General features: G+C 36.0%; 1 protein-coding gene across 2 annotated transcripts in view; it reads left to right on the forward strand.

Moving 5' to 3' along the window:
• The window catches only part of LOC137407360 (GTPase-activating protein skywalker-like), a 70,103-nt gene that overhangs the window by 10,275 nt on the left and 32,699 nt on the right, over nucleotides 1–27,129 (forward strand). The window contains exons 2-4 of one of the 2 annotated variants that reach the window (XM_068093991.1): nucleotides 18,560–18,910; nucleotides 20,717–20,907; nucleotides 26,737–26,873. In XM_068093991.1, coding sequence (XP_067950092.1) covers nucleotides 18,795–18,910; nucleotides 20,717–20,907; nucleotides 26,737–26,873 — 444 coding nt within the window. In that variant the 5' untranslated portion in view covers nucleotides 18,560–18,794. Of the gene's footprint in view, nucleotides 1–18,559; nucleotides 18,911–20,296; nucleotides 20,484–20,716; nucleotides 20,908–26,736; nucleotides 26,874–27,129 lie in introns of those variants that run through there. The other variant, XM_068093990.1, reaches the window with a different exon arrangement.

A 27,129-nucleotide genomic window follows, 5' to 3' on the forward strand; every position in this document is an offset into this window, starting at 1 on the left:
GACTGAGCGCACAAATAACAACATGTTTAGTCGCTGTTGTTGCCTAAGTTCTCCAAGTCTAATAAAGTTTACTGCAGATAGGGGTCACCAGTTAAACGTTCTTATCTTAATTTTTCTACATAAATTTTTGCGTGAAATCCGTTATGATTACCAATGGAGCGACCGACATAACATCGCGGCCAAGCCGCGTAGACGGAAGAGAACAACTCCTTATAAGTGCAGCTGATGCATCAGGTGCAGTACGTCTTGTGACAAGCTGATGTTGCTCGCCGCTCGACGGGGGGACAACTACGCAAAACAACAGCTTGTCAAGACAGGCTACTCTCCATGTAAAGATGGGATATCAGACTGTTTTTGTCTGACCGAATGAAGAGAGAATGTAGAGGCTATTCCTACTCAATAATACAATTGTTCGCATGGAAAGTGTTGACCTTGACCGGGATTTAGCAATGGAACCTTATGAAAAACTGATTTTGTGATTTGTGATTTATTTTCATCAACGAATATAGTTGAGCAAAATAAAAAAGCTGGAGGAGTGATGAAGCCCATAATACGCAATAGCATAGCTAGTCGGTGCGTTGGGCTTGTCGTCATCGGTTTTATTCGCATGTTAAAAAGATACAACCTGAGTTCTCTAGTGTTATCTAGATGAAATTATTTTGGTGGTTTTTTAGTAACATGAAATTAGTCTTATCAACATTTAAGGTGAGTTTGTTAGAAGTGCACCAGTTTTGAATAGCGAGAAGTTCGTTATTTAAACAATCTATGTGCTCGTTGATGTTAGAGGATTCGAAAAAGAGATTAGTGTCAGCTGCATAGAGCAAAGGTGTGAAAAAGTTGGTGACATGTGTTAAATCATTTATATATATTAAAAAAAGAGTTGGACCAAAGATGGAACCTTGAGGTATACCACATGTTAAATCTAGTATGGAAGATATAGTGTTACCAATGATAGTGTGTTGTTTACAGTCAGGTAGATAGCTTTTAATCCAGTTAATTGCGGTGATGTCAAAATTAAGATTGTGGAGTTTGGAGTACAATATCTATTGTGTCAAAGGCTTCACTAAAATCTAGAACGATGCCAAGAACACATTTACCATCGTTTAAGGATTTTAAAACATTAGTCAATTTAATTAGTGCATCCTTGGTGCTGCGCTTTTTCCTAAAACCATATTGCCCATCATTATGCAGTAAATTACCCTCAAGGTATTCCATAATCTGTTTACAGCTTTTTCAATCATCTTACTTAGCACTGGTAGCAAACTAATGGGTCTGTAATTAGAACAAATTTTGTTTGAGCTTTTTTTAAATAAGGGTTTTACTTTAGCGACTTTTATTTTACTTGATACTTGAGAAGTTGTTAAGCAGGTGTTTAAAATTTCAGCTATTACAGGAGCAATAGCCTCTGCCGCCGCTTCATTAACTAATTTTGATGGAATGTTATCAAATCCGGTTGCTTTGGCTGGATTAACCTTTTTTAGAAGTTTGGTTACATCATTTATGCTGACTTGCGATAATTTGAAAGTTAAACTTTTTGTTGCTATCCTTTGTGTTAGCTCTACTGGATTATGGTTAAACTTTTCAAAATTTTGTGCCAGGGACGGACCAATAGAAGTAAAATAGTTGTTAAAGGTGTTGGCTATATCAATCTCTGTAGTCAGTTCTTTTTCATTATGTATTATGTTTTTTGGGGCTGATGATGATGATTTAGTTTTGCCAATCCCATTGTTTAAAATTTGCCAGAGGTGTTTGGGCCCAGAAGCATTTTTTATTAGGGATTCAAAATAGTTAGATTTGGCATTGCGCAGTTCCATGGTTATTTGATTCCTTAACATTTTATATCCAGTTTTTAACTTTGAGTTAAGTGGTCAGTTGAGTGTTCAAGAGGAGAGGTAGTCTCGCTTTAAAATAAGCTTGTATATACGAGTCGAGATCTAAGGTTTTCTGTTAGTTTTGTGATTAGGTGATGAAAGGTTATTAATGAAAGGAACATGCTTGTTGCAAATTGTTTCAAAGATGTCTAAGAAAGTGTTATACTTTGTTTCAGTAGAGTTTGTTTCATATATTGAGCGCCAGTTGGTGTTAAAAAGATCAGAAATAAAAGCTTGTTTGTCATAGGTTTTGAAAGAGCGATGATACGAATGATTGTGATGATACGGAGAATTGTGGTCTGAAGTTGGTGGGGTGCAGAGCAATAAAAGTTGGCAAATGGTAGCTTATGTCAGTATGAATGATACCACTCTGTATGGAAAAATTGTCAAAGTTTATGATAATGTGGTCAAGACAGGCTTTTATGCGAGTAGGAATAGTGCATGACAGTATGGAGATAGTTGGACTGTGCTAAAATGTTATTATACAATCTACTCACCTGAGTAGAATTTAAAATGTCAATATTGATATCTCCTACCCTAGGACACTTATATTTCGCTAGTATTTAGTTTCGTGAGTAGCACACATAGTAAAATTTCGCTGCAACTTAATTTCGCGGCTCTGATGAGTGCGAAAATATAGTGGTGTGAAAATAAATTCAGTGGAAAAAACATTACATTCCTCAGGTTCAGTTCACTAATAAGAAAAAAATTCAATTTGGGAATAGTTCGTATTTGTAAACCACAGGTTGAAATGTGTGGGTGAGATCGACAATTCAATTTGATCACTTGCTGCCATTTGTTTCTTAGACTATCAATGACGTCTAGGTCCCTCCTGTCGTGACTTTCACACTCGAATCCCTAGAAGAAGAAAATAGATAGGTAACAACCAACTTCACAACCAAAACTGTATAACCCTTACGCTGCCATAAACGCATTTATGCGTATTCTAGGGGCCACTGACATAAACCCATTTTTGGACTTTCTCAGCAATTGTCTGGTAACCTGATTTTATTATTTGTTGACCACATAACCCACAGTCTTTAAGTGTTTTATGAAATTGGCTGTGTTGTCCGAAGAGTTCTCTATAAAATCAGCCTAAAACAACTAAGCAATTTTAAACTTTTGTTTGAGAATTTCTAATCTAAAAACGAACATTTTTCTGTGAGTTCATTAATTACCCCGCGCGAGTTATAAAACAGGTAATTAGTTGTTGATGACATAATAGCCAATTTAGATTTTAGTGATTATACAGATAATTAAAGTAGAACTTGAAAAATACTGCAGACATTTCATGAAGCAATATCGGCAATTTCGGTAAAATGGCTGGCACTAGGCCGGTAACAAATTTGTACATGGTTGGCAGTGAAAGAGATAATGTGGTTGAACCTAATGAGGGTTGATATTGTTTTTGGATGGTAATAAAATTCATCACTGCAATAATTATTCTTCAATTTTACGACTTCACCTACCAGACTTTCATCCTCATCAGTTACAAATTCGGTGGCTAAACTGATATTGCTTTGCCATGCTGCTCAGTTGGTGTATTAGCTATAATGAGTTTACCAGAAATTTCCCATTTATCCTAACCACAGACGAAAGTTGCCTGCATTTCTAATATTACGATTTTATTGTGGATATCAATGAACAAAGCTATTTAACTTCGCGTTTTCGCTCGTTGTTATGATAGTTTAGTTTCGCTCATTAAATTTTCGCGAGAGGATTACACCGCGAAAATGCGAAAGTTAGATGCCGCGAATACATAAGTGTCCTAGGGTAGTACAATCTGTTTTGTTCCGCCTTCATTTTCAAGAAATTTATGTAGCTCATCTAAGAATTCTAATTTGCTTGGGGATGGTTGTCGATAGATGATTAAGAGGGTGAGGCCAGTTTCAAGTTGAGGGAACATACCGCCGTTTAACGTTATCTGTAAGGCTTCCGAGCCTGTAAATTTTATTTCGCGGCGTTCAATGTTGTCAGCTATGCCATTGCGTATGAAGGCTCCAACTCCTCCAGCTCGGTTTGATCTCCGAACACTTGTAAAAGAATAGTTAGGTAGGTGAAAGTAAGGTGTTTCATTATCATAAATAAAAGTTTCAGTTAGACAAAACATCAAAGGGTTTAGGAATTAAAGAATTCATAGTGTCCGATTTCTGAAATTTCTTTCCTAGACTTTGTACATTAGCATTAAGGACGCAAATTGAGTCCAACATAATAGGGTCCAATTAGTGTTGGACCGGTATCTAATTTAGTGCCGGATCGGATATCCTTGCACATTTTTATCGGTTTTCCCGGTATCGGTATCCTCGGTATTTATCATCTTCGGTATCCTTTGCCAACTAAGAAAGTACGGTATTGTCGGTACTATTGTTCGGTATGTGGTTCTCAGTGTGTCTTTAAATGGTTTAAAGTTTAATGGTTTAAACTTTAATTCATAACTGTCTCGAACAACTTTCATCGTTGTGCAAAAAGTAGCCTGTGCAAAAAGCATTCTTTAGTCAGCAGTATATTGTTACGGCAAAGAGACCCCTTGTTTTAGAAAGCCAAAAAAGAAAAGAAAAATGGAAATATAATTTTCATGATAGATGTTTTTATTGTTTATTCTATTAAAAAATATAGTTATTGATACAAATGTTATGTATAATAAATAACAGATAGATAATGGCAAGGAGCTCTCTTTGTTAAATATACTGAAACAGTTTACAGAAATCTTGCTATCACATATTGTAATCAGGTAATGTAATCACATAATTATACGCAGTCCAATTAGAGTCCAGTCCCGTTAGAGTATTTATACATCCTCCCATCTGTGGAGAACTCCCAAACCTTCGAGGCTGGTGGCATTATCAATGTAACGTAATATAATAATAGATACAGTAAGCGTGGAAATTTTCGTTGAATTTGTTCGCCAATGCGTGCTGAGATTAGCATGTTCGTGACGAAGCGTTTTAAAAATCTCTCCGGATATCCGTATAACCATTTACCGGTAGCCTTTTACGGATAAATACCGATCATATCAAACCGGCCGCGGATACCTAGCTGTCACCGAAAATGATTGGTTTCCTCGGATACCGAGAATCCCTCGGTATCGGTAAGAGCGGATAACCCAATACCTGCCCAACACTAGGTCCAATTGATCAATCATGTAGTTTGCACATGTGATACTTGGATTCATAATATCTAGAGAGTTATCTAATCAATGACTTTCAAGGCATTGATTATTCTAGATGCTTAAGATCGTATTCACATTTGATGTGAATCAAGGGAGAATCACTAGTCTTTCTTAGGTATATATTCAGGTTGGTAGTCCAGGCAAACTTGTAGTTATGTTCTTTCTTGAATTTGCTGGTTTTGTAGAATAACTTGGCTTGGGCAGGGGTCAGGTAGTCGGTTGCATAGAGTTATCTCCCCCTAGAGTGAAAACTACACGAGCGTTTCCGGTGCCAACAAGGAGCGTTTAGGCCACGCCTCTTTTTTGTGCTAGTCAGTCGTCGTGATTGACTAGATCAATAACATCAGCCATGAGAAGGGTTAAACAAGGATCATGAATTCCAGTTGAGATAGTAATTAATGCTCATATTAAAGAAATGATGATTATAGTTTAAATTACTCTAATATATGCTTATTATTTAAAGCAATTCAATACCTACCAGGGATTGCTAAACATATTATGGAAATGTTTACTTTTTCATTTCCATAAACATAAATATTTCCATAATTTTAGGGAAATGGATATGGAAATTTTATTTTACAAGTATGGAAATGGTATGAAAATGGAAATAATATGGAAATGAATTATGGAAATGGAAATAATATGGAAATGAATTATGGAAATGGAATTAATATGGAAATGAATTATGGAACTTTTATGGAAATGGAAATAATATGGAAATGAATTATGGTAATGGAAATAATATGGAAATGGAAATAAAGTAGGGAAATGGAATTAATATGGAAATGAATTATGGAAATGGAAATAATATGGAAATGGAAATAATATGGAAATGAATTATGGAAATGGGATTAATATGGAAATGAATTATGGAAATGGAAATAATATGGAAATGGAAATAATATGGAAATGAATTATGGAAATGGAATTAATATGAAAATGAATTATGGAAATGGAAATAACATGGAAATGGAAATAACATGGAAATGGAAATAATATGGAAATGAATTATGGAAATGGAATTAATATGGAAATGAATTATGGAAATGGGATTAATATGGAAATGAATTATTGAAATGGAAATAATATGGAAATGAATTATGGAAATGGAATTAATATGGAAATGAATTATGGAAATGGAAATAACATGGAAATGGAAATAACATGGAAATGGAAATAATATGGAAATGAATTATGGAAATGGAATTAATATGGAAATGAATTATGGAAATGGAATTAATATAGAAATGAATTATGGAAATGGGATTAATATGGAAATGAATTATGGAAATGGGAATAATATAGAAATGGAAATGAATTATGGAAATGGAATTAATATGGAAATGAATTATGGAAATGGAAATAACATGGAAATGGAAATAACATGGAAATGGAAATAACATGGAAATGGAAATAATATGGAAATGAATTATGGAAATGGAATTAATATGGAAATGAATTATGGAAATGGAAATGATATGGAAACGGAAATAATATGGAAATGAATTATGGAAATGGAATTAATATGGAAATGAATTATGGAACTTTTATGGAAATGGAAATAATATGGAAATGAATTATGGAAATGTTATGGAAATAATATGGAAATGTAGAGAAATGTTATGGAAATAGAAATAATATGGAAATGAATTATGAAAATGGAAATTGTGACATACACGTAATCCCTGATACCTACATGACTTGCCAAGGCACTGAATAGATAGTGAGTGAAAGTGAAGGTAATGCAAGCAGTTACTCATAGATAAGATAGATAGTCATTCTGGGGTTGTATTACATAGGTGTGATGGGAAGCTAATCAAATGCCATCAACTATGAGCTGTACTACCCGGTGTTGCCCGAGTAATAAAAAAGTATGTGGACAGAAAATTTATTTTTATATAACATTTACTATTCTAACTTTTAAACTTCATATCATGAGAAAATATTTTTAAGCAGTTTAAATGAATTAAGAGGAAAAAGAAACAACTCTAAAGGTTTGCAAGCTCTTTCAAACAACTACAACTTTTAAATTTCATATCATGAAAGAAGTGTTTTATTGAAATAAAATAGGAAAAAAAACTGTAAATGTGTTTAAATGTAAAATAATTAGCAAGTAATGGCTAAATATAATCTGTTTAGCTATGATTACAATGGAAAATTATTTAATAAATAAGGTAATAAAAAGTCTATTTTATTTTTATATAATTATAGTTAGTAGAATTAAGTATAATTTATTTTTATTTAACATATAACAACATTTACTATTTTAACTTTCAAACTACATATTATGAAAAGTGTTTTGTGTAATTGAAATAAATGAAGAGAAGAGAGAAAATAAAAACAACTGTAAATGTTTTCAAGCTTTTTCAAACAACTACCACTTTTAAACTTCATATCATGAAAGAAGTTTTTTGTTAAAATAAATTAAGAAGAAAAATGAAACTGCAAACGTGTTTAAATGTAAAATAATTAGCAAGTAATGCTAAATATAATCTGTTTAGCTATGATTACAATAAAAAATTATTGTAATCATAGCTAATTTTTATTACTTTATTTAATAAATAAAGTAATAAAAAGTCTATTTTATTTTTAACTAATTATAATTTAGTATAATTAAGTATAATTTATTTTTATCTAACATATAACAACATTTGCCACTCTAACTTTCAAACTTTTTGCTTGCTTACATCAAGCAAAGATGTCCACTAACTAGTGGACATCTTTGCTTCAAGCTAGTCTATGTATTTGATTGATATGTATTGAAATCTAATATTACATGCAAGGGCTGTTTGTGAACTGAGGTGACAATGAATCACTCTATCACCATACAATGTCAATACTTTCAGTTGATGGCAGTCAATTAGCTTCCCATCACACCAATGTAATACAACCCCAGTATGACTATCTATCTTATCTATGAATAACCAATGATATACAGCCCCTCATGTGTGGGGGCTGTATATCATTGGAGTAACTGATTGCATTAAACTCACTTACTTAACACCATCTATTCAGTGCCTTTGCAATGCATGTAGGTATTGAATTGCTTTAAATAATAAGCATATATTAGAGTAATAAACTATAATCATCATTTCTTTAATATGAGCAATAATTACTATCTTAACTGGAAATTCCTGATCATTCTCATGACTGACGTTATTGTTCAGTCGATCACTACGATTGACTAGCACAAAAAAGGGGCGTGGCCTAAACGCTCCTTGTTGGCACCGGAAACGCTCGTGTTGTTGAATGCACAGTTATCACTCTAGGGGGAGATAACTCTATGGTTGGTTGATATAAATTAGTTGAATGTGTGGAACCAAGGCATGAAGTTGATTGATGGTTTTCTTTAAAAGCTTTCATGAATGAATTTCGTTTGTGTACATGGATAAATTTGACTGGAAAAAGAACTTCGCGGAAACGCGAAAAAGCATTGTGTTTCATAGAGTTAATAGGATTCATAAAGTTTCAATTAATACGACATTTAGCATGTGCTATCGAGAAAAGAGTATATACAGTGTATACAGTGTACACAGTGTACACTGTATATAGTAAGAGCTGTGAATTGTAAGAGCCGTAGACTGGTGTTTAGGCAACTGGATTACTAGACCGGCGGTTGCAATCTTCATGAGTTCAAATCCAGCAAATAGTGAAATTTTAGTTCCAAGATTTGAATAGCTATAGCTAGACATACCGTAGGACAGATAGACGACAAACTTTGAAAAACATGTACCGAGATGACTGAAGAACTGTACCGTAACTTTAGTATTATTGGTTTGTATCGACCAGTTTTTCTTTTATTTCTCATCACATTCACTCAATTCATGGTGAATAAATTTACCTAGATTTTTTCTCTTATTTTAGACAGCAAGGTCCATTTTGCAAAGGGAAAACAATAAAAATGTTTTATGCATAAAATAGAGTACAGTGAACCCTCGCCATACGATTTTAATTCGTTCCAGTCTTGGCATCGTAAGGCGAAAATTTCGTAGAGTGGTGTAGAAACTCATAGTAAATATCTAATGCAAACACCCCTGCTGAAGATCATCAAAATTTTATATACTTACTCTACATAATAAAATTTAGTAGCAAAATGATATGTTAACCTTAGTAACTATAGTTACCTACAGTTACTTTTGTGAATTTAGTGGTTTTGATCTGCGATAAAATGTAATATTACAATGTATTATGTGCAATACGTATCGTAGGGGGTTCTCATCTCCGAGACAAGTATGTAGCATAAACGTTGAATTTAACTTTAATGAATTCAGCTTACCAAAGATACTTAAAGCTACATGTATATATAGCTTTATAGCTATATATACATGTAGCTTATAGCTACATGTATATATAGTTTATATTAATATTTAGCTTTAGCATATATTTTACTAAACTTCAATGTTTTCATCGGCTAAAATTTTATTACCTATCTGCTTCCAGTTTCGCTTTTACAACAACTAATAACAAATAACGCTAAACTGAGAAAGAGCAAGCCTCGATTTTTTTTCACGCATTTTGGGAGGGGTTTCGGCGAATAGCATATTGGCATCTTCGTTATTGCGACATAGCACACCGACTGCTAAATTTAGATTTCAAGAGAACTTTTTGTTGATATCGAATGGCGACAAATGTTGTACGGCAAGGGCACAAAAATATAGTGTTTTATATTGAAGACGAAAAAATCGTATAACAAGGTCATCGTAACTCGAGGGCACACTGTAAAGCAAAAATGTAACTACCATAATAAGGGTAGTGTCTATTGGGCTGTCTGCATATCTGTCGAACAGGTTCAAGGTTATAATAAAAGTATAGCTTTTGATGATACTGCAACTCATGACATTCAGATCAGTAGACAGATCAGTAAAAGATCAATAGATAGACACTAACACCCACACTGAATACTGAACACTGAATAATTTCACAGCTACTATTTGTCTGCACTTTATCGCCACACCTGACTATTCTCATGGAAAAATAGACTGCTAGAGTACTAGTACACATATACATGTATATATATATATATATATATACATGTATATATATATACATGTATATATATACATGTATATATATACATGTATATATATATATATACATGTATATATATATACATAGTGGAGATAACCCTGTACAGCGTTTTCTCTCTCAAGCGCAACATGAGGGAAAGCGATACTTTGAAAGTTCAATACTTCAATAGATAGACACTAACACCCACACTGAATACTGAACACTGAATAATTTCACAGCTACTATTTGTCTGCACTTTATCGCCACACCTGACTATTCTCATGGAAAAATAGACTGCTAGAGTACTAGTACACATATACATATATATATATATATATATATATATATATATATATATATATATATATACATGTATATATATATACATGTATATATATACATGTATATATATATACATGTATATATATATACATATATATATATGTATATATATATATATACATGTATATATATATACATAGTGGAGATAACCCTGTACAGCGTTTTCTCTCTCAAGCGCAACATGAGGGAAAGCGATACTTTGAAAGTTAAACACGAGATACGTGCTATTTAATTTGAATTTAGTAACTCGCTCTGACGAGTTATTAAATTTGATTCAAAGTTCACACTGTATGTTATATGGAATTGTTTACGAGTACGAAGCAAAAGCTTTACAGAAATTGTTTTAAGTTATGTTACATTTATGTTATAGAAGATATACGTTTAAAGAGAGTCTAGTGTAGTTAGGTTTTAAAAGCGTCTACTGTAGTTGCTGTAGGTTTTAAAAGCGTCCACTGTAGTTAGGTTTTAAGAGCGTCTTCTGTAGTTACTGTAGGTTTTAAAAGCGTCTACTGTAATTAGGTTTCAAGAGCGTCTACTGTTGTTACTGTAGGTTTTAAGAGCGTCTACTGTAGTTAGGTTTTAAGAGCGTCTACTGTAGTTAGGTTTTAAGAGCGTCTACTGTAGTTAGGTTTTAAGAGCGTCTACTGTAGTTAGGTTTTAAGAGTGTCTACTGTAGTTAGGTTTTGAGAGCATCTACTGTAGTTAGGTTTTAAGAGCGTCTACTGTAGTTAGGTTTTAAGAGCGTCTACTGTAGTTAGGTTTTAAGAGCGTCTACTGTAGTTAGGTTTTAAGAGCGTCTACTGTAGTTAGGTTTTAAGAGTGTCTACTGTAGTTAGGTTTTGAGAGCATCTACTGTAGTTAGGTTTTAAGAGCGTCTACTGTAGTTAGGTTTTAAGAGCGTCTACTGTAGTTAGGTTTTAAGAGCGTCTACTGTAGTTAGGTTTTAAGAGCGTCTACTGTAATTACTGTAGGTTTAAAGAGCGTCTAGTGTAGTTACTGTAAGTTTTAATTAATTAGTCTCAGTCGTCACCCTTAACATCACATTAAAAATAAAGAGCTAGTGCATAATATCATCGGGAAAATATAGTATGGTTCTTGGAGTCTGAGGTACTTATCATAGAAATAATATATACATGGAGAACTAATGACACTGTTTCCTTTGTCATCTTCATTCGTTCTCTGGAGTTGTCCTACCTTCGCCTGCCACTAGCATCATTATCGTCACTTTCATAGTTGATAAATAAGCGGTAAGAGCACACAACAACGAATATGAGAATTGTGACGTCACAATTTTCGAAACTATGCCAGTAAACCTTTTCGCGATAGAGCTCTGGGGAAATCCTATAAACACCAACCAATGTCTGCCTCACCATGGCAAACAATAGCTCATTCGAAAGCCAAGACTCTGATGTATTGAAATATACAATAAAAAAATTATGTAATTTATGTGCTTTAAATAGCTCTTTAAATAGCTATGGCAAAATACTACAAGAAGAACAAGGTAACGTGAAAATAAAAATCCTGCTTGATTGCACTTGTGAAATGCTTAACCAGTAATTTCCTAGGCGGCCATGTTTGCCTGTCAAAGGGTGTAAATGATGATTCAGCAATACACACTGTCTTCGAATTTTTTATTAATTCTGCATTGCTATGTTGCTAAAAGTGACAGCATTACAATGACGATAAAATAGACTCGTAAGAACAATAGACATAGTTTTATTGAATGCGTGAAGTATATTTGTGAAAATATTTCGACGAATAAGGTTGCAGGAAAGTGTAAACAGACACCATCTCTCACAACTACATCACATTTGAGCCGTTTTGGAAAGGGAATCCAAACTACGGCGGTCTCGTGTGGCTGCGATTTTCTGTTCGTTTTTGAGCTTTTAAGAGCTTGTAATCACCTTTCCACATATTTTGCACCTACAACACAACAGAGTAAGACATGGTGAATCTTTTCATATCAAATAACGGTAATGTGAATTTTGTTGCAAGTCAACCTTTAACTCTGTATTGCTATGTTAAATCTGTATCGCTATGTTAACTCTGTATTGCTATGTTAACTTTGTATTGCTATGTTAACTCTGTATTGCTATGTTAACTCTGTATTGCTATGTTTATTCTGTATTGCTATGTTAACTCTGTATTGCTATGTTAACTCTGTATTGCTATGTTAACTTTGTATTGCTATGTTAACTCTGTATTGCTATGTTTATTCTGTATTGCTATGTTAACTCTGTATTGCTATGTTAACTCTGTATTGCTATGTTTATTCTGTATTGCTATGTTAACTCTGTATTGCTATGTTAACTCTGTATTGCTATGTTAACTCTGTATTGCTATGTTAACTCAGTATTGCTATGTTAATTCTGTATTGCTATGTTAATTCTGTATCGCTATGTTAATTCTGTATTGCTATGTTAGTAGTAATTACTATCATCTAGCGATTGCTATCTAGTGATTACTCTACCAACTGCCAGCTACTGTATCTATTGTAATGCAACCTGCAGTTTCCTTTTTTAAACTTGAATGCTTCGCACATAGTAGAACTTTTAATGTTTTGTATTCATATTGAAATATTCTTCCTTAACACGAAGTCATGGAGTTAAAATTCAGTAGATAGTTTTATTTACACCGGTCAATTGTACCAATTTAGTAAATTGTGTATTTAAAGAAGAAGCTCTTTTGCCTAACACTTCTATAATGTAAATTGGCGTCTGGTGTTGGTATCTGGTATGAGGTGTAATGGTTTTTATATGCTTTGTGTTTGAAATTTGATTCTTAGCTATTAGCTGAATTTTTTGGTGTGTAAGTCCACAATTAGAAACAAACTCTCGGTTTGATTGTCTCTACACTGACAATCAGCAGTTTTACCAACTTGTACTTGAACTGGTGAAAGGCATATAAAACGAGTGTTTTACAGTTTATATTTCTCAAAGTTTGTGTATGTCCAGCTATAGCTATTAAAATCTTGGATTGAAAGCTTGCTGCTTGCTGTGTTTGAACTCACGGTAATTAGAACTTCAATCTTTCAATCTACACGCTTAACCACTGAACTATATAGACCTTAAAAATGTGTTGCACTTATCATATAGTGTATACCGTATGCATATAGTGTATACCGTATGCATGTAGTGTATACCGTATGCATATAGTGTATACCGTATGCATATAGTGTATACCGTATGCATATAGTGTATACCGTATGCATATAGTGTATACCGTATGCATATAGTGTATACCGTATGCATATAGTGTATGCCGTATGCATATAGTGTATACCGTATGCATATAGTGTATACCGTATGCATATAGTGTATACCGTATGCATATAGTGTATACCGTATGCATACAATTAAATTGTTGCCAAACTAATTTTTTGCTACCATCACTTATTTGACAAAATTTGAAAACCTTTACAGTTGTTTTATTTTTTCTCTTAATTTATTTAAACTGCACAAAAGACTTTTCTCATGGTATGCAGTTTGAAAGTTGGAATGGTAACTTTTGTTATATGTTAAATAAAAACAAAGTTTCCGTGCAAAGACCTTTATTACCAGGGCAACGCCGGGCATTCAGCCAGTTGTCAATAAAGTGCAATTTTTTTATTTAAGTTTAAACTATATCTGAGGTGCTTCTTGTTATACACTTTGTAGCTTAAACAAATCTGCATTCATATCACTGCCAAAGCTACAGTTTGTAAAATATTCTACAGTTACAATTTAGAACTACATGTAGGCGTTTGTCACGATTTTTGTTGGACTGAAACTGGCAATTCTGCTCTTTGCTTGTACAATATATGAACAGGCTTAATTGAATAAATAACATAACTGAACGATAAGCTCTGCTGACTTGAGAAGTTTTTTTTATTTTTTTATTGTTGGCATGGTGTTATCGGCAGCCATATTTTAACAATGCTGAGCTATAGGGATTCACATATGTGCATCAGTTGTGATGTTTTAAACTATTTAAACGTTCTTTTAGCTGTCTGTATTTAAGAGTTAACAAAATAATATGAACTTGAATACATTTGATGCAAAATAGTAATTACTGCTTTCAGCAGTCTCTGTGTGTTTCCATTAGAATTCTTGTTGGGTTAAAATTTATAGTTGCGCTTTATAACATCTACCTATTGATGATATATGAGGTTAGAATATATATATCTTGAATATATATAAAAACTTGAAGCGATGAAATGTTTTACATAAACAATAGAAGTATAGTTTGCTTTCTGATAAGGAGTTAGCAGCGCTCTATTGTGACTGTCATATCATTAATTGAATAGGCAGTTCCATTAGCCATGAGAGAGTAGTTACCGTAAAACCTTTAATTGACCGCCACCTCTATTTGAACTCCACCTCTATTGGAACGCCACCTCTATTTGACCGCCACTATAATAGCAGAGAATCAATAAAAAAGTGTCCACAAAATCGTATTAGTAATTAATCGTTTACACCCATAACAATTAATTATCTCATCCAACTTCAAGGTTTTTTTTAAATTAAGACTTGCAACACCATGAAACTAATTAATAACTGTATCAGGTTATTAGTAGTTCCTTGTTTAACACGATCTTGATATTTTGAAGTGTGTGAAAAACATTTACAATTTACATTTCCATTTACAATGGTATACGAATGATTAGTTTTATGCTAAAAGTTGTGCTTAACGCTCATGCCACTGAAAGCTTATGATAGCATGTATTTGTTTAAAATGCAACGCGTAAAGTTTTCCTCTGTTAAAAAATTGTTTCCACGCTAATATCGACTAGTTCAGCAGTGCAGAAAAAGAGTTGAGGTCCAAAGACATTGTGGAAGGTATTGAACAACCAGACGATGTTCGTTCCATTGAAAGCAGCAATCAGAATGCAACTGACCGAGCAAACGATGCAAATATTTTTTTTAAACGCTAATTTTTATTTTTGCATGTACCATACAGGATGAAAATATTCTATGGTTTTAATAATTCGTGATTTCGTGAATTATTAAATTTCGTGAATTTTCAATTAGTTATATTTTTAAACACAAGGTAAAATAACTACTGCCTCAAATTAAAAACTAGTCGCTCAGCAGAAGTAGTAAACATTGCCGAGTTCCAATTTTTTTTTAAAATCATCGCCGAAGCTTTGAGTTAACCCCATTGACAATGCATCACACTTCTTTACAAAATTATTCAAGGTTGTCACAAGTTATTCTAAATTCGGCACTGCATCATCATCGAGAAAAATCTCCTGCAGTTCTTTACATTGAGAAAACTCATAACTTACCACATGCTGTTGGTTCAAAAAAGCCTCCAAATCGATGAACATTCATGAAAACCTCGGGATGAAGCCAAAGATCTATAGCTTAACATGAATTATGCTTAGCTTATGAATTAGCTTATGTATAAATATATTATAATTAAATACAAACTTGAGTTGTACATATACAATGTTTCAAATACAAATCAAATTTTACAACAATGAATGGAGTAAATAAAAACAGTTTGACCCATATGGCGATTGTCTGGCAATAAAATAAAACTGATACTCTTGATGAGTAAATACTAGCGTGTAATGGTGCTCTCTGACTAGTTATTTTGGTAATAGCAGCGCTATATCGCTGTCACTGTTTTGGGTAGATGTTAAAGGCGATTCTCTCGCTACTACATAGCTGGTAAGGTAGTTATCATCAGAAACTTCCTTGTGGCTTACTATTGCAACACTCTGCCGATTGGTTAAAATTTGTGATCATAAAGCCGTTCTTGTTCCTTTTTTAAAACATATTCTCCTCGTTAGCAGCTGCGGTCACTGCTACCTCAATTTCAAGACCCCCCTGAATGATTGGTGATTTTCTAGGAATGACATCCACCACCCTTGCAGTCATTGTGCCTCCGTGTATGATGAAAAAGCTGCTTACTCTACTTATTTCAGGGGGTAGATGACCAACCGTTGCGCAGTCTGCGTTTATTAGCTTTACTGCAAATGGGTTGTGCAGATTATTGGGCTCCTCTGTCACACTAAAACAAATAACCGACCGGTAGGGATGGGAAAAATAAATGTTCTGTTTTACCAAAGAACCAAAGTAAAGTTCAATGATTAATTTAGTAAATGGTTTTGAAAAAAAACTCATTTCTTACCACAAGTTGTTGGTTCATCAAACGCCTCCAAAGCAATGAATATTCGAGGAAACCTCTGGACGCAGCGAGAAATTTATAGCTTAGTATTTATAGCTTTAGAATTTATAGCTTAGATCGACTCGTAGTTGTAAGCTAAATAGAAACCTAACTGCGTGGTGTACGCATGTGAAAGGTTAACTCTATTGCTAGCTGCAATAGAGTTGAAGATGTGGTTGCGTCAAATTTGAATTGACTTGAAAAATGTGTTTTTTTTGTCTATCAGTTGATATGTTGTTTATTGTGTTGGGCGATCTCATTGTCAAGATATTTGAAGATTAAAATCGAAAAAAATTGATCGCGGTAAAAACGCTCAGGCCAAAAAACCATGCCCAGACTTGCCCAAAATGTTGTAACGCGTGATACAACCTGTCTCTATTTCTCGTATTCACATCGGCTATTGCGAGAAAAGTCTAGTTTTGCGCGGCTCTATTGGTGTATATTTTATTTTGCATTTGCTCGTGTTGGCTAGAATAAAATTTCAAGTCCAGCTACAGATACATAATTATCAATGTCTCAAACACCTCAAATAAGGAAAATTAAAAACTTGTCATATTAGCTTCCTCTAAATGCTGTGTAAACATCTTAATACCGACTCCCAATTCTACCGGTCCACGGTAATTATGTCAAGCAAACTAAGTAGAATAAGGTCTTTGTATCGGCACAGTTCCGTCTCTACCCACAATGGAAACTAGTTACTAAGTAAAATAAGCAAGCTACGTCTTTGAAAAGAATATGTGGCGAAACCAACTGCATCCTTAAAAGTCATGTACCTTGTATAGTCAACGTTATCAAGTCATTATTGGTATCAATTTGTAGAAAAAAATTCACTGGTCACATTTGATTAGTTGATTCAAGTACTCCACAAATGGTCGAGCTATGCAAAAGTACCTGTCAATACAGCTCTGATTACACTTCATAAATCCACTATCTATCAGACAAGATTTTAGCATAGGTGTCAACAGACTATGATGTATTCAATGTTCTGCAAATCATGTTTTGCACTATCTTCAACAATATTATTTTATTATATAATTTTTATGAGCAAAAAAATTTCATTTTGGCATAAAGCATTTATTAAAAATATCCATCCAAGTCGTTGCCACTCACATAGTTTCAGCTCATACAATAGGACAAATTCCTCTACTGCAGCAAACTCAAACAACATAGTTTATGCAGCACTTCAAGTCTCTCCCATTTGTGGCGATTTCCGCACTGACAAAGCTGCTCCGGCTGGAGAGACCACATAAAACATCCTGTAATAAATAAAACAAATGCAATAAATATATGCCATTCATAGATATGTCATTTTAACGCGTATCTACTGAAATCTTTCAAATTGGGATTTGGATAGATTGCGAGTGTAATTTTAAAAATGAATAAATGTTTAACAAAAACATAAGTACCCCAAGCCATTGATTCGAAGCTTTGGTTCTGGAAGTTGAAGATGTGTATTGATCAAACGATTTTCCTCACTTTCTACAAGTGAGAAGTGAACATCTAAATTCTAATCATAAATCTAATTTACTAGCAAAAACTGCCAAAGCAAATATAGCTAGGTGAAACGATAAAAAATTAAAAACCCATGGTTGGTGATAGCAAAAAGTTATAATTCTATTAATTAGTAAATGTATTCATTACTAAAAGTTTTCCTTTATGGTTTCTACCAGAGTTTCCAGTTCTATGGTTCTTCACTGATGCAGTTTTTTCCCATTTTTTGATGATATTGAAAACTGTAGACTTTGGGATATCTAACTTTGTTGAAATTTCTCAAACAGGAATGTTATTTTGGGTCTACCAAATTTGGAGAGGGATTCCAACCTACGGCGTTTTTGTGATGGCTGCGATTAACTGTTCGTTTTTGAGCTTTTAAGAGCTTGTAATCACATATCCACATATTTTGCATCTACGACACAGCAGAGTAAGACATGGTGAACCTTTTGATACCAAATAACTGTAATGTGAATGTTGTTGCAAGTCAACCTTTAAGAATGACCAATTATCTGTGTTTTCGCAGACGATGCACCTCCTTGCTACTTTCTGCAAAGAACACTACAGTCCTGGAGCCATACCTGGTTAATTTTAACCTGATGTTCCCACTGAAGACTCACTAGTTTAGGATTTACCGAGGACATTTAATCATCCAACATTTCAAATTAAACACGTCTAACTCTACACGCACCGCTACCATATAGACCTGGTACACTACAACATAGGCATCTAGCTTGTATCAGCCATCAGCATCGGTCATCATGACTCGCTTAGATATCGGAAAAATGAACAAAGATTATGTAGATCCCGACCAAATGGAAAACTCATTGGAGCGGTTGATCGGAGCACCCATTACAATAAAGACAAGGTCCTCCAAGTGAGTTTCTTTTTACTATTACTACAAATCCTAAGTTTGGCACATAGCTGTCAGACTTGGAGTTATCCTCTGCTGTCTTCATCAAACTTATCAGCTACTAACACTTGAATTGCTCTAATTAAAAGCACATTTTCAATCATTCATTCAATAAGTCAGTTATATAGCGAATGGTTGTCTATCATAGCCTGTGGTCTATCATAGCCTACTAATCAGAAGGCTTTTAATTTATTATTACTGACATCATAGGCTTTTAATTTATTATCACTGACATCATAGACTTTTAATTTACTATCACTGACATCATAGACTTTTAATTTATTATCACTGACATCATAGGCTTTTAATTTATTATCACTGACATCATAGACTTTTAATCTATTATCACTGACATCATAGGCTTTTAATTTACTATCACTGACATCATAGACTTTTAATTTACTATCACTGACATCATAGACTTTTAATTTACTTTCACTGACAGGCTTCTAATTATTTCAAGTCTGGGATGTTGTTGTAGTTTCTGGGATGTTGTAGTAGTCTCTGGGATGCTGTAGTAATCTGTGGGATTCTGTAGTATTCTCTGGGATGCTGTAGTAGTCTCTGGGATGTTGTAGTAGGCTATTGGATGTTGTAGTAATCTGTGGGAGGTTGTAAAAGTCTCTGGGATGTTGTAGTAGTCTCTGGGATGCTGTAGTAGTCTCTGGGATGCTGTAGTAGTCTTTGGGATGCTGTAGTAGTCTCTGGGATGTTGTAGTAGTCTCTGGAATGTTGTAGTAGTCTCTGGAATGTTGTAGTAGTCTCTGTGATGTTGTAGTAGGCTCTTGGATGTTGTAGTAATCTCTGGGATGTTGTAGTAGTCTCTGGGATGTTGTAGTAGTCTCTGGGATGTTGTAGTAGTCTCTGGGATGTTGTAATAGTCTCTGGGATGTTGTAGTAGTCTCTGGGATGTTGTAGTAGTCTCTGGGATGCTGTAGTAGTTAACACTGAAATAGGATTTGCTAGAATATCAGCTGTTTAGAAACTATTGTTTTTGTGTCTACTAGAGCTGTCTCGCTTCACGCTGGTTTGCTCATAGCATTAACAATTACGAAAAACAATACACAGTGTATTTGCTTAGCTTATCTATCCCACCCTCATGCCATCATCATTAAGAGCTCTTTGTATCTAATCAACTGTTTCTGGCTGTGGATTGGCCATTTCCTTTGTTGATCTGCAGTTTTGATAACAGAGCTTTGACCCAGCTCACTGATATTCTCTGATTGGTCAAAAAAATTTGACAAACTTGTTTATGCCCTGTTCAATTGTGGCAGTCTCTTTCTTGCGGTCATTCGCTCACGTGACTATTAGCCGTGCCTACAAAGCTGCGCGTGTTGTGATAAAGGGAAGGCAGATAGCTAACGCAGTGAGCCGAGGGTGAGAAATAATAGCCGTTTACTCTTTGCTCAATGCCTGAAGCTGAAAGAGGTTGTAACAACATGAAACAAGTGGTGTTCATATGCGAGTCTAAATGGAACCAGCAATACGAGCGTTGGGATATATTTCAGTCGAGTCAGGGTGTCACTGGTTCTTCCAGGTATTTCGCATACAAGTGAATGCAATTCTGTCAGTTGCAGTTATACATAGGCCTTTTAGGTGTAGGAGTCACTAGATTCTTGCTTGTTCTTTTCCCCATACACTAGGCTTAGTAATCATATCTCAGTACAATAACACAGAGAACTTGAGCTGCAAGCCGGTATACGTTGAAGAGATCAAATTTAGGTTCAGATAACTTTAGGACTTTGTTACGAGTGACATTGTTCTTTGTAGTGTCACGCTGACGGCAATACAAGATGTAATATTGACACATGATGTAGCCAAGGTGAAATCTCTGCTGAGAAATAACCAGCTTCCGGTAGATCACGAATCGCGTACTCGCCTCTGGGCACTGCTCTGCTGTGGTACGACTGACGATATCACAGATGAAACCTTTCAGGCTTATGCCAGCAAGTTTGCCCATGGTAAGATAGCTAGGGCAGAGGCCCATGATCGCATGATCATATTACTGGTGCACCATATCATATTAATGTCCAGTGACACAGCACAAACTCATTCTAGACTCATTTGTCTCCATTCTGTATGATGCAGGCAGAGCTGCAATCCACATTAGATGTAAGGAGTTTTTTAGCGGTGTTGTTTCGCTTGCTTGAGATACTTGAATGTTGCATGCTTAGTAGAAGTGTGCCTGTCATTCTTTGTAGATGTCACGAATATGGGATAGTGGTTGCAGAGTTTGTTTGTAGATGTCACGAATATGGGATATATGGGATATATGGGGTAGTGGTTGCAGAGTTTGTTTGTAGATGTCACGAATATGGGATATATGGGGTAGTGGTTGCAGAGTTTGTTTGTAGATGTCACGAGTATGGGATATATGGAATAGTGGTTGCAGAGTTTGTTTGTAGATGTCACGAATATGGGATATATGGGATATATGGGATATATGGGATATATGGGATATATGGGATATATGGGATAGTGGTTGCAGAGTTGTTTTTTTATCAGTTTTATTATGTTTATTATCTATTCCTTCTATTCCATCAATTACAAATTGGAAGCCAACTAAGAAAATGAAAGTTACATAAAAGTGACAATTCTGAAGAGTTTGAAGAGTGCATCTGAAGTTTGATATGATTTTGAATCTGAATGTTTTCAGCGACCAAACTGTGCTAGTGCGATGAGAGGGAAAATTACATTCTGCCAATTGCAAATTCTTCAATCGAACTTATCAAGTGCTGTCATATCATAAATTTCTAGCTTCATAATTGGCTGTTTTATTTTCATGTGATCTTATCTTCGACTGGCAAACAACATGAATAAATTGGTTTGATAAAAATCGATGAAATCATTTTATGTTATTGTATATTATCTACCGTACTTTTCGGACTATTAGCCGCTACTTTTTTTTTGACGATTTGAGCCATGCGGCTTATATAAGGGTGTGGCTATTCTGTGGCTTTTTCTTTCATCGCTAGGGTTCATTAACCAGAATCTCCGGTTAGTGCGCCTCGAGCGGTGAAAGAAAATACGAAACAATGCCTAACGGTACTGTTCCGTTAGGCATTAGGTTAAAAAGCGTCGGTTATTACGAGACACTGCCGTTAGGCTCTGTTCCGTTTTAAACAGCAAAGTTGCTGCCGCGTTACAAATCACCGTCCTGAGTTCTGCGGCTTATACAAAGGTGCGGCTTATGTATTGTTTTATTATCGTTTTTTGGAAAATAAAGCAGATGCGGCTTATATAGGGGTGCGGTTTATAGTTCGAAAAGTACGGTAATCAAATGGGAGGTTTTGTTATTTCTGACTAAACCAAGTTGTAGTTGCAGTTAGTGTGGTCACTTGTGTTGCAGTTAGTGCGGTCACTTGTGTAGCAGTTAGTGCGGTCACTTGTGTAGCAGTTAGTGCGGTCACTTGTGTAACAGTTAGTGCAGTCACTTGTGTAGCAGTTAGTGCAGTCACTTGTGTAGCAGTTAGTGCGGTCACTTGTGTAGCAGTTAGTGCGGTCACTTGTGTAGCAGTTAGTGCGGTCACTTGTGTAGTAATTTGTGCGGTCACTTGTGTAGTAATTAGTGCGGTCACTTGTGTAGTAATTAGTGCGGTCACTAAGAAACATTGCACAAGAAAGACTAAACTACTGGACTTAGGTATACATCTTATCTCTTTTGACAAACTCTAATCAAGTCAGCTAAGGGAAGGAGATCTACATCAGCCATTGTTTTCCTGTTGTTGCTCAATCAGTTGCTCGCGTTGGTAAGTTTTGTTTTAGGTATTATCTAGTAGATTCCTATATTGGGCAGCCAACCGCAATCAAGCATTGCTATTTACCATGTCTCTTTTCATTTATAAATTAGTTGTTAATGAGCCAAAATTCTTAGTGATGAAAACGCAGGCTTGGTGATGCTAATATCTAATAACTTGTAATTTATGAAAGTGTTGAAAGATGTGCTATTAGTGCTTGAGTCGTGGCAACCGATAGCGAGTGGTGGCAACTGATGGCGAGTGGTGGCAACTGATGGCGCGTGGTGGCAACTGATAGCGAGTGGTGGCAACTGATGGCGAGGGGTGGCAACTGATGGCGAGGGGTGGCAACTGATGGCGAGGGGTGGCAACTGATGGCTAATGGTGGCAACTGATGGCGAGGGGTGGCAACTGATGGCGAGGGGTGGCAACTGATAGCGAGTGGTGGCAACTGATAGCGAGTGGTGGCAACTGATGGCGAGTGGTGGCAACTGATGGCGAGTGATGGCAACTGATGGCGAGTGGTGGCAACTGATGGCGAGTGGTGGCAACTGATGGCGAGTGGTGGCAACTGATGGCGAGTGGTGGCAACTGATGGCGAGGGGTGGCAACTGATGGCGAGGGGTGGCAACTGATGGCGAGTGGTGGCAACTTATGGCGAAGGGTGGCAACTGATGGCGAGGGGTGGCAACTGATGGCGAGTGGTGGCAACTTATGGCGAAGGGTGGCAACTGATGGCGAGGGGTGGCAACTGATGGCGAGGGGTGGCAACTGATGGCGAGGGGTGGCAACTGATGGCGAGGGGTGGCAACTGATGGCGAGGGGTGGCAACTGATAGCGAGTGGTGGCAACTGATAGCGAGTGGTGGCAACTGATAGTGAGTACTGTCAAATACATGGAGTATAAAATCTGGGCATTGAAAAAGCTGGCACACAGTTTTTCATGTTTCTCCAAAAGTGATAATAATTTTAGCATAAGTTAAACCATAACTGTCATGAACAACTTTTATCGTATTTTTTAGGTAAATCAGACACGCTGATTCCGATTTTGTACTCAAAATAAAGATTAGTCCACTAACCTTCAAAGTCATTTAGGCTTTTTTAAAGCGTTTCAATATCCATTTCGAAAACAACGCAATCGGCATTACAAGCTCCGCCCATAAATATGTGACGAAACCTAGCTTTTTCAGGAACGGGGAATGTTTAGTCCGATTTAGAAGAATAGAGATGTGTGTCTTAAAACCCATTATTATCTAAATCCAGCCTGTAAAATAATTTCAGTTTTTTATGAAAGGTGTATAAACTATTTAAAATTGCTCGTAGTTTGTTACATGACGTTTAAATGGGCTGAATGCCGAGAAAAATGAGCTCAAAAAGTGCGGTTTTATCACAGGCTAGCGTCGTTATCGCGCGTTTTTAAATATGCAATGCTAAATAGCTTATCTACCTTTCAGAAGAACTGATATTATTTTTAAGGCTGAATTTAGATATTATTGGATTTTAAAACACCCTCTCTATTATTCTAAATCGGTCTAAACATCCCTACGTAACTTCTGTTCCTAAAAAGCTAGGTTATGTCACGTATTTATGGGCGGAGCTTGTTACGCCGATCGTGTTGTTTTCGAGACCGATATTAAAACGCTATAAAAAAGCCTTCATTACTCTAAAGGTTAGTGGACTAATCTTTATTTTAAGTACAAAATCGGAATCAGCGTGTCTGATTTACCTAGCATATACGATAAAAGTTGTTCATGACAGTTATGGTTTAAAGGTAGAACCAAGTTTATGTTGGCCTTGCTAGGCTTATAAGATATGTTATAAGAGTAGGTGCTGAGAACTAGGTGTTGTTACACCTTCCTATGCTTTGATCTATGTCAGCGGATATGGCAAAAACTGTTGGAATGAGTAGCTGGAGAGGGTAGAGTAGCTGGAGAGAGTAAAGTAGCTGGAGAGAGTAGAGTAGCTGGAGTGAATAGAGTAGCTGGAGAGAGTAGAGTAGCTGGAGAGAGTAGAGTAGCTGGAGAGAGTAGAGTAGCTGGAGAGAGTAGAGTAGCTGGAGAGAGTAGAGTAGCTGGAGAGAGTAGAGTAGCTGGAGAGAGTAGAGTAGCTGGAGAGAGTAGAGTAGCTGGAGAGAGTAGAGTAGCTGGAGAGAGTAGAGTAGCTGGAGAGAGTAGAGTAGCTGGAGAGAGTAGAGTAGCTGGAGAGAGTAGAGTAGCTGGAGAGAGTAGAGTAGCTGGAGAGAGTAGAGTAGCTAGAGAGAGTAGAGTAGCTAGAGTGAGTAGAGTAGCTGGAGAGAGTAGAGTGCAATGAACATGCAATGAACCTGAATTACATAGCAGCTGCTACTAGAGAAATATAACTAAACGGCAGTGTTCCTCTATTTCAATCAGTCTGCGGTCAGTTTACAATATCAACTCGCTTAACCATTCTTGTATGGATTGCTTTCCACTCAGAGCCCCTGATTGGAGGTCTCCTCTAGAAACTTCGTTGGAGAGTAATTTTTTTTTACTGTCTGAATTGTGTCTCAGGTTCATCTTCTGAATGTGAGTCTGTTACATACCCTGCTATCTATGAACAGGGGACGGTCTCAAGTACGCTGATCAGCGAATTCAGCCATGTCAATTGTTTTTTTACTGATCGATTAAAGAGTTCCTATTTGTTGAACTGGTACAACTATTGCGTATGCCAAATTACTAAAGAAGCATATTCCGAACACGTTGCTCGAAAGTAATCAATGCGGTATCTCTTTAATTATTTTTGCAAAGTCTAAACTTGACCACTATCATAGCAACAAATTCGCAGCTTTCTTTCTCTTCAAGTCTTTTTGTTAAGTGGTTGTTCTTATTGGTTGCTGGCATGGTGCTTGATGGGTTTTGACCTATACTACAATTCATATTCTCAGAATTTGGAAGAGAAGCGAGATAGGTGTGTTATAAAATTTATTTTAAGTTTGACCAGGGAAAATTTAAATTTAGCAAGCGTTTAGTGTTTTTATTTATGGAGCTGCAATGCTCTGCTAAACTGAATTTTATGTTCAAAAATTCTGTCAATTTTTGAAACTAATTTGCATGTTTAGGCAAGTTTTCGGTTGAGGCGATCGTCGGTTGAGGCGATCGTCGGTTGAGGCGATCGTCGGTTGAGGCGATCGTCGGTTGAGGCGATCGTCGGTTGAGGCGATCGTCGGTTGAGGCGATCGTCGGTTGAGGCGATCGTCGGTTGAGGCGATCGTCGGTTGAGGCGATCGTCGGTTGAGGCGATCGTCGGTTGAGGCGATCGTCGGCTGAGACGATCGTCGGCTGAGACGATCGTCGGCTGAGACGATCGTCGGCTGAGACGATCGTCGGCTGAGACAATCGTCGGTTGAGATTGGTTTACTGTCGGTGTTGTATTCAAATGGGTAGCAGTGCGTCTCAAGTTTGACTACCAAACATAAGGCGAGGCATCCAGTCATAATTTGCTTTCTGTTGCTTCTCAATGATTACTCTACGATTACGATGTCCCTTCTGCATCACCAACAGCCTTCGGTATTGTAAATGCTTCTTACTCTGCAGCTAAAATGTATTTATCCAGCTTGGCTTGCTCCAGCTTTGTTGCAGTTATGTGTTTCTGTTGTTTGTTTCTGCCAAGGAAATGCCATCTGAAGAACGGTTTACACAAGGCTTCTTGTCTTAGTACAAATTTTTGGAAGAAATTTCCGAAGCAAATCACAGTTGAAGGCTTTTTTTACATGTGCTGTTTTTTTTCTTTTCAGTTTATCCACTTGATACACGCAGTCGTAATCAATAAGCTTGGCATATAAATTTGAACAGCCATTCATAGGACTTTTCATATAAATTTCTCCTAATATGCAGTTATAATTTTAATACTGTTGTAGGGAGTCACAATACTCACGTAACAGAAATGGTTTACAAACACAAATAATGGAGGATTGTTGAATCGCTACAAAACAAAAGATCTATGGTTTATTAGTTTAAAGCAAACTGTTCAATCCATAAGTTACATGTTATAATTTCTACCGTTCATCATCCATAACGCTAGTTGACTTCTACTCTAGTTGCACCAGAGAAGATGCTGCCGATAGAAGATATGACAGAGGAAATGAGAGTCCACCACATGTTGAGTACAGAAGGTGTCAAAGCGTGCCATCGTGTCCTTTACGTCATTTCTGAAACACATCCCCAAATACAGCAGGTAGACGTAGCCACATCCTCTTCTTTTCTATTTCTACCCTCCAACCCTTTATTTTTTATTGCATGGTTTGCCTCCCGCCCATTGTTTTTAGCTCCTCGTCGGTTTTAACTCCTCACCGGTTTTAACTCCCCTCCGGTTTTAACTCCTCGCCGGTTTTAACTTCCTGCTGGTTTTAACTCTCCACCGGTTTTAGCTCCGCCATTGTGACCTAGCTTTAAATAATTGCCAAATCGTTTTAAATGATGCATTTGGTCAG

The sequence above is a fragment of the Watersipora subatra genome, chromosome 10 (genome assembly GCF_963576615.1).
Source record: "Watersipora subatra chromosome 10, tzWatSuba1.1, whole genome shotgun sequence".
Classification (NCBI taxonomy): domain Eukaryota; kingdom Metazoa; phylum Bryozoa; class Gymnolaemata; order Cheilostomatida; family Watersiporidae; genus Watersipora; species Watersipora subatra.